This window comes from Anneissia japonica, unplaced genomic scaffold (genome assembly GCF_011630105.1).
Source record: "Anneissia japonica isolate Jap-2015-1 unplaced genomic scaffold, ASM1163010v1 scaffold287773_len227377_cov100, whole genome shotgun sequence".
In the NCBI taxonomy this organism is placed as follows: domain Eukaryota; kingdom Metazoa; phylum Echinodermata; class Crinoidea; order Comatulida; family Comatulidae; genus Anneissia; species Anneissia japonica.
Window position 1 is genome coordinate 98,743 of NW_022719437.1, and position 9,230 is coordinate 107,972.

Sequence of the window (9,230 nt, forward strand, 5' to 3'; positions counted from 1 at the left end):
AAAAATAATAATAGTAAAAATAGTAAAAATAATAATAGTAATAATAATAGTATTAATAATAATAGTAATAATAATATATTAACAATAATATGAATAATAATATGAATAATACTATTTTATTCATATATTTATTTTCATTACAATTTCTTTTAATTTCCTTTGATACACAACACTATTTACATTGCAAGGTCACATTAGACTGAGGTAAAATTCGACTGATTTTGTGTGAGAAACAAACATCCTTTGGGAACAGAAAATTTTAGCATTTTTTAAACATTCAACATATTTGATAAATAACTATTCCTTATTTTCATATTGCAAGATTAACTTTTCCACTGATAAAACAAATCGAAATTTACAGGCAATTTCCTTACTTGTCCCAAGCTTTTACCGATCTCGTTGCTTTCTCGGCAGGATTCACATCAGTGCGAACGTAATTCTGCTGTTTGGCTGTAGTGAATTGCAAAATTCTGGCCACTCGGTCAGCAACATATGTATAGAACCCTTGTGCTTCATTGCGTAAGAGCCCAGGACCACCTTACTGTGATGTAGTAGTAGGTTTCATGTACGGATAGACTGAGTTTATCTAGGACTGCTGCAGCTAGATTGACTGCAAGAACAGCACTGCATATATCAAGACAGGAATGGATGTGGCTAATTTTGGTGCTAATTTTGCTTTGCCAGCCACGAAGCTCAGATGAAGTTTACCTTCGTCGTAGTTTGTTTTTAAGTAACCACTATCCATACAACTTTATTTGATGCGCCTGAAAAGACATGCAACTCTCGTCTTGTTGACTCAATGGCTGGCAATAAAGTATAAGGCCTGGAAACACTCAAGCATGGAAAGTGAACTCAGCAACTCTTTCCACAAGATTTCCTGTATCTGGACCTTGCATCATCTCTCTCAACAATGCTTTGCCGTCGGTTGTCACTGGTGCTGCAAACTTTAACGGGTTAAATACACTGTTTTTATCTTATAGCACTCTTCACTTGGTGTTAGGTCCATGGTGCCTGATACCTTGTAAGTGAACGAGTCTGTGGATACATTCCAATAAATGTTATCTGGGTACCAGTCTCTGAGATCCAGGACTACATCATCTTGATCAAAGGCCTGAAGGGCTTCTTTGTTACTAGAGACAACATTGTAAAGCCTGATGTTGGCAGTTGCTAGCATGGCTTTTGTTCGGCGCAACAAATCTATCACTTGACTTACATAAAATTTGCATAAACAAAACTTCTAGCCTCTTCACCAAATTGTGACTCGCCTTGCTCCACTGTTTTACGTAGTCCAAATGTGGCTCAGCCGGTGATGGCTTGTTTCTGAAAATGTGGACTTTCATTCGGTAGGTCATAATCTCTTCAGCTGGTTTGTTATTCCAGCATCATAGGAACCTTAAGAAGTCTCTGTGATTGGTAAACATACATACTGAACTGATGTGTTAATTGAGCTCTCAAGAAAAAGTATCTTAAATTGCTCCAATTATCAAACCTGGTATATCACACCTTAGTAGTTAAAATAACTAAAAAGAAGGTAAGCAAACATGGAAACCAGGTCTGTTAAGCCGAAACAAGGAAAGGATAAATCCAACGTTAAGAAGGACGTAGGCTAGGTCAACCTAATTTAGCTACGAGTGGCCCGGAAATAGTGACACCAACAACAGACACCGACATCGCCGTCACCGCGGTGACTGCTAGGCCCCCTTCGACACCTTCTGGCCGATGATCCACAATTGATCAAGATCGTGGCAACAGGCATTAGTAACTATATCCTTTCCTCGCCTGAGCTTTTCGAGAACATAATCGTAGCTATATATAACAACAAAGCGTTGATATCTGAGATTAGCAAAATAATTGTTGATGAGGTTAGTGACATTGTTGTTAACAGCGTTGCCCTTGACAATAAAGCAACTGAGGGCGTCGTTGCCGATTTACGGAAATAGAACAATAATCTAGTAGACGAAAACCGTGCCATGGAGGAGAAAGTGGATGAAATGGAACAATATAGCAGACTAAACTGCCTCCTCCTACATGGTGTACCAGAGACTAATAATGAAAACAGACTCATTATCACTAGACATTATTTCATCCATGATCTTTGACGATATTGAGCTTTGCAATTTCGATCGTACACATCGGCTGGGCAGAAAGAAATCTTCTGCAAACGAATCAACTAAATCTTACCCAAGGCCCATCATTATCAAATTTGTCTCATATTGCACCCGGTCATATTTATTTCGCGATAAAAGGCACCTAAAAAAATCTGGCTGTTCAATTACTGCAAACCTTACAGCACAACGATTGAACTGCCTTCATCAATCAACAAACAATGATGCGGTCGAAACGACATGGACCCAGGACGATAGGATAACTTGCCTCCTGAAAAACAAAAAGAAAGGTACCATCAGAACTGATGCAGATCTTCGTCATCTCAGATCAACGAACAGTTAAGTTACCTTACTAACTGCCATCCATTGTTACTTTTCACATCTCTTTGAAACTAACTGATTTATTTTACACTTACACAATTATGCAGGCTGTAAATAATTACACAATTTTATTATAACACCAAAGCCTGTTTCTTTACAAGATCAGAACACAAACTACCGAATGAACCATCATTTTATTATTGTTATTATTATCATTATTGTTGTTATTTGCTGCTGTTGTCTTTGTTGTTGTTGTTGTCCTTGTTATTATTATTATGCAAGTGGACCTTACGATGGGCGACTGCCTGGGGATACCCGCGAAGGTGGGGCGAATCTTCTGGAAGCTCTGACAAATTAGCATTTTGAGGGCCATTTTTAATAGATCAAAATCAAAATCAAATCCATAATTTGTAATATCATATTTAAATTTTTATTTATTTGAGTATTGTCTAGTCTGTTCAACATTCTTCCCTCTGGTCGTTGGTAACTAAAATTAAACATATATTTGTAAATTAATGGCATCAACCAAATTAGTATTAATTAAAGAAAAGTTAATAAACAATTAATATATAAAATCCACAAATGAGCAGTCACACAGGCTATACAAAAATAGTATTCAGCACGATAAAAATGGTGAATGATGACAGTTTGACCTTTTCCGACACTGAAAGTAGACTTAGAAATCCTAACTGGAATGTCATTTCGATATGGTTTCGTAGTCAGATTTGCGAAAAAAATTTCAACTACTCGTATTTCTCGACTGGGACGTCAGTGGGAGCTGTAACTTGTATGGCGAAGAGATTCTGCTACCCTTAACTCGTATTAAGGGAATTTACGCCCACAAACCATTTAGTTATTAATAGAAAATAATAGAAAATTTTTATTTTTTGTGACGTCACACTCACAATATTATAGTTAGCATGCATACGTCATAAGCTAGATTACGTCACCTTTTCCTGGTAAGGTAAACTTTCCCAGAGTGGTTTTTTTCATTGATTAACAAACACCACTGCTTTACACATGGATACTTTGCCTAGCTAGGGCTACAAGAGCCGCATTGTTAGCCTTGTGTAATACTTAAACAAGGTACGTCTGCAACTGAAGTATTCTTAGTTATATTTTTTCCTTATTTTAATTTATTTCTGTTGAAAGTGTACTTTCTATCGCTACAGTACAGACGTTTGCTAGGCAACAGAACGTGTTTGCACCTTTCTTCCCAGGTGGTCATGTGACATTTTCATATTGTTAGCTAACCAGTTGTGTGTATTCCTTTGTGAAAATGAGCACCGCGGCGTACATTTAGCTTAAAGGTCGGGGTTTGTCGGGTAGTGAAATGATTATTGTACATTTTAAGTGCTCCCTCCATGCATAAAGGCATTAACTCCACTTTTTGAGATTTTTGAATTTTTGTTTCTATGGCATCCTATAGATGTAATCTATCATGTGAATTGATCATATACCACAAAAATTGTACAGAAATATGAAATAAATATTATATTTACGCAATAACTCCAATCCATGAATGCAGAATAATTTGGAAGAAGGCATTATCTCCACCAAACAATGAACAGATAATAATGAACCAATCACAGAAGACAATTACGCATAGTTAATTAGTCATGATAGCTTGTAAATGCACATGATGCCTAGCTTTACTTCGGTTTTAAAAAAATGACATTAAAAAATCTTCTACCACTAATGAGCGAGAATAGAAAAGCCTTTTGGAGGAACATGCCTGTTGGCGATGTTGCTGATTTGATAGATAAATGAGTGAAAAATCAGACCAATAATCGCAATAAAATACAGAAAATATCATTACACCTATACTGAACGCTGATAAAAGTTATAAAATCACAATAAAAATAAAGAAAAGAATATTTTATTATCTTCAATGCTGTTAAAGTAATAAAATCACAAAAAAATCAAGAAAATAATATTTCATTATCTTCAATGCTGGTAAAATGATGTTGACAAATAAAAGAGAAAACCTAAAACTCGTCTAACTTTGATTCATTTAGATTCTATTTATCTACCACACCATTTTATAGAACCATTTACCTCACCGAATAGTGTCTTTAATTTCGATTAATAGCTTAAAAAGTATAATATTTGTATTTGGGCACTTTTTACATGATTCGTAAATATAATATGAAGATTCGAAATATGTAACTTCGCGTCTGTAAAATAGAAGTCTGTAAATTTAGTATACGTAAATTAGAGGTTCTACTAAGTATATTAATACTATTCCTCATAATATAACCATCATATATCAATATCATTGTATTCTGATTGAATATAAAAATGATAGCAGCTTAATTTGAACAATAATAATAATTTTATCTATTTTTATACGTGTACAAATACAATGACGACTCCTAAATTGATTATAAATTTATACTATAATATTAATTTTAACTTACATGGACTAAATTTCGTGAAATATATAATTTACACTGGCATACATTATTTGTTTGTGAGAAATACTGTAATTTGGCTACGTAAGATACACATTTCACTGGAAAAACTGGAGTTAATGGCCTACTTCAGATTTTTCATGCACCATTGACTCCTGTTAAAATTTGGAATAGTGCATTATCTCCATTTAAATAGGGTTAAAGAACAAAAATCACCATGAAAATTATTTAATATGTTTTTTAGTTATATGTTTAGTATATTTGCCAAAAAAAATTACTAGAATTCATTTCCAGTACAAAAGGCTAACGACAAACGCGTTTTGCTCAATAACTCATAACTAGGATTTTGGAGTTAATGCCTTTTTCCAAATCACGGCAGTATCCATGCATTACATAAATAGTTTCATAAAAAAGAGCATATATGTGCAAACCAACTAATGTTGATTAATTGTTTTTTAGATTTATATTTTCATTATCTGAATAGTTTTTGAATTATTGAGCAAATAATATACACTATCAAAAATAAGCATTACGGTGACCTTGTTAAATAATTGATCTTAATAATAATAATGACTTATTGTAAATTTAATTCAGGTTTTCTATTTTGTAAATTTAATCCCCAATTCAGCCTCTGGCTGCTAAGGATTTGATATTGTAGTTGTTTTGTTTTGAATTTATGAATAAAGATACCGAGATATAATTAGCTGGTACAGGGGATTAGAGGTAATTTTATCAGCAGGCGCTCTGGTTGACTGAATAAGAAAAGAGGTGGCAGCGTATGGGTTAAAATGTTGCCAGAAAGAAAGAAAGAACAAGAGATACTATGTTCAATAGAATATGAACCCAGTCATTTTTTAAGAGATTACCACTGTGACCTTTTGTGGTGTTCTTACTGTTGTCCTGTGTGACAATACCGACGTTGAGGCAGGAGTTGCCACAGAGAGAGTGAGAGAGAACCACGAGGAAAGAATTAAATTATGTTCTATGAGTTATACTGTTGTATTATATTGTCTTTATTGCTAGTTTACGAGAACTCACCACCATAATATTTGGCGACGAGGAAAATTATTGATTGCGTTTGCTATTATTCCTACATTTACAAGTTCTAAATTTTACTACAAGTCATTACAATGACAAGCACGCAAATCAAGGAACCCGTGCAGTTTCTGCCTACGCCGGGAGACCCTGTCATACCGAGGTTGCAGAGTGGAGGCGATTACCTACTCGCTTCGAATACAGTGAAGGAATCGCCGGAGCGTAGAAGAGCTATACGTTTACTCTCGCTAGGTCCGGAAGGACAACGAATTTTTTTACACTTTACCAGAACTACGAGAAGCAGGTGACGATATTTTTACAAAGGCAATGACAACATTGCAGAGTCATTTTGTAGCAAAGGTTAGTGTGGTGGCTGGCATTGCTATTTGGCCAGGGCCTCTGTTTACCCTTCTTACATTCAGCTTTAGCACTTCTAGGCTTAGCTTTGTATTTCACCTCAGAGCATGTATGAGTATCACCTCCGCCCATAGACTTGGCCTCTTTCATCGCAATTTCACACTGCCTTGCTAGTTTTATGGCCTTGTCCAGCTTTACATCGGTTTCTGTAAGTAATCTAGTTCGTATTTTGGAACTATTAGTCTTCTCTACAAGTTGATCTCGTAGCATTTCGTCCTCAAACGTACCAAATTCGCACCGTGAAGCCAGTTCGCGGAGCGCTGCAATGTAATTGTCGACTGATTCGTGCGGGAGCTATGCACGCTGACAAAATCTATATCTCTCATGTGTTATCGCTGTGGTTCACCTCAACATTTAGCAAATTCGCCAGAGTGTACTGCAGGGTCAAAGGACTACAACTCTTGTGGAAAAAAGCGACATCTGTCTAGTGTTTGCCGTGGTAAAAGGAAAGTTGTTAAGCAGGTTGAACACGCTAGAGGTGAGACTGATCTAGATTGCAACATGACAAGTATTGTGTACACGGTCAAGCAACACTGATTCAAGGAAATATGTATGGGGAACTCTTAAAGTGAATTCTTAAATATTCAAATGCTTGTTGATACTGCATCTGATGTATCCTTACTTTCACTTAAATTATTTGATAAAAATTTTGTTAGAGATGCATTGGAACCATGTATAATGCCTATAACTAGCTATACATCTCATAAGATAACAACTGTAGGATGTTTTAAAGCTAAAGTTCAGTTTAAATCTAAATGTGCAAATGCAACATTTTATTTAGTAACTAAAGGAAGCAGCCTAATAGGCAAGGATCTAATCCAAGCACTTGGAATTAACATTGATGGTAGTACGTTGACATGTTTTGAGACACATGCTGAGTCTACATGTACTGATGTTAAATCACAATTTTCATGTTTGTTGTCAGATACCTTGGGTAAGGTTAAGGGGTTCAAACATAAAGTTAAAGTTCGCCCTGAGGTTAATCCAGTCCAACAAAAGCTGCGTAGACTGCCATTGACTGTGCGTCAAGCCGTGTGCGCTGAATTACAACGTCTTCTAGACGCAGGGATTATTGAACGCGCTGAAGCGCCGGAGTGGGTTTCACCAATTGTAGTTGCATGGAAAAAGACTGGTAAAATCCGCATATGTGTTGATTTAAGAAAACCCAAATGAAGCTGTTATTGAGGACAAATTTCCTCTTCCTTCAATTGAAGAAATGTTAAGCGAGATGAATGGCGCGACATACTTTTTCTAAGCTCGATCTTAAATCAGCTTATTACCAACTGGAATTAGATTCCGACAGTCACGACCTTACATCATTTATTACGCATGATGGTGTCTTCCGATTTCGTACAGTTTGTTTTGGCTTATCTTCAGCCCCTTCATATTTCGAAAAAATGATGTCGATTGTATTAGCAGGAATTCCAAACGTACAATGTTTTATCGATGATATTATTTACGGACGCGACAAAGCCGCGCATGATAAAACATTATTTTCAGTGCTTACCTGTTTGAAAGAACGAGGTATGACACTAAATGACAAATGTGAGTTCGGTGTACCTTCAATGAAAGTATTAGGTCATGTTATCGATGACAAAGGTGTTCACCCTAGTGACGAATTAGTCCATGGAATTGCTAAAGCTGCAATACCCCAGAATAATCTCCAACTTAAGTCATTTCTAGGACTCGCAGGTTTTTATGCTAGGTTTGTGCCAAATTTTTCGGCAAAAGTAAGCGCATTGCGAGAGGTACAATCCATTTAACTATTTATATGGACAGACAAAGCGAATTCCGCTTTTCAGGTTATTAAATCCGATATTATTAATAGCCCTGGTCTTGCTCTATTCGACCATGATCTCAAAGTTTTTGTCACAACTGATGCGAGTGGTTATGGGTTAGGAGCGGTACTTACACAGGTAAAGAGTGACGGCTCGGAAGTCACAGTTGCTTGCGCGTCTAGAACATTAACTGCACCCGAACGAAATTACTCAGTCGGAGAACGCGAAGCACTAAATGAAGATGACAGTGATGCAGTCTGTCAAGTTGTTCTAAACGATACTTATAGCGCTTTCACACGCATTGAATTAGAACAGGCTACAAATAATGATGAAGTATGCATGCAGCTTAAAGAATACATACATAATGGGTGGCCGAATGGTAAAAAGCATATTCCAGAAATCATTAAGCCCTATTCCCGTATTAAAGATGAGTTCTCGATTCATAATGATATTATTTTTCGTGGTCAACGCGTGATAATACCAGCAGCACTTACCTCCAAATTAGTTAATCTGGCCCATGAAAATCATCAAGGTATTGTGCGAACCAAACAAAGATTAAGAGATCTTTACTGGTGGCCTAAAATGGACGTACACGTAACGGACACAATTACTAATTGTTTAACTTGCCAAATTGCTGACAAGTCTGCGAAATCACGAGTGGCTCATATGCAGCCGGTACAATTGCCAGAACGTCCATGGCAAAAGCTCGGGATTGATTTCGTAGGTCCGAATTATTCTGCACCTGCGAACGAGCGTTACCTTATCCATTAATTGATTACCGAAGTAAATGGCCAGAAGTTGCGTTTTGTCCAAATATTACGGCCAAAACTGTAATTTATTTTTTGACTAAGGTATTCAGTCGTGAAGGTTATCCTGAAGAACTAGTTTCTGATAATGGTACGCAGTTAACTAGCCAGGAGTTCGAAACTTTCTTGAAAAAACGTAACATCAAACACAGATTTTCTGCGGTGTATCACCCAGAAGCCAACAGTACTGTCAAGCGCTTTAACCGGATTTTGAATGAAACTATTCAAACGGCACGAATCGATAAACGTCCAGTTAAAAATGCTGTGACGGAATTTCTAGGTACTTATCGCGCTACGCGACATGCCACTTCTGGGAATCCCCATCTGTGGTACTACACGGGCGTCATATGTTGA

At 36.6% G+C, this 9,230-nt stretch overlaps 1 protein-coding gene across 1 annotated transcript; it reads left to right on the plus strand.

The window, feature by feature from the left end:
* Positions 1-6,616: 6,616 nt before the first annotated feature.
* On the plus strand, positions 6,617-9,230 carry LOC117110894 (uncharacterized protein K02A2.6-like). Its single transcript, XM_033253724.1, has 5 exons — positions 6,617-6,770; positions 7,218-7,424; positions 7,811-7,997; positions 8,121-8,790; positions 8,922-9,230. Exons 1-5 carry the CDS (start codon positions 6,617-6,619, stop codon positions 9,228-9,230), a joined length of 1,527 nt encoding a protein of 508 aa, XP_033109615.1.

What these genes read in the sequence shown, in the direction of transcription:
- LOC117110894 (XM_033253724.1), top strand. Translation starts at nt 6,617, where the DNA reads ATGTGTTATCGCTGTGGTTCACCTCAACATTTAGCAAATTCGCCAGAG. An exon ending in AGTTGCATGGAAAAAGACTG is followed by an intron (nt 7,425 to 7,810) that starts GTAAAATCCGCA and finishes CCTGTTTGAAAG; the next exon opens with AACGAGGTATGACACTAAAT. An exon ending in CTCGCAGGTTTTTATGCTAG is followed by an intron (nt 7,998 to 8,120) that starts GTTTGTGCCAAA and finishes TATTATTAATAG; the next exon opens with CCCTGGTCTTGCTCTATTCG.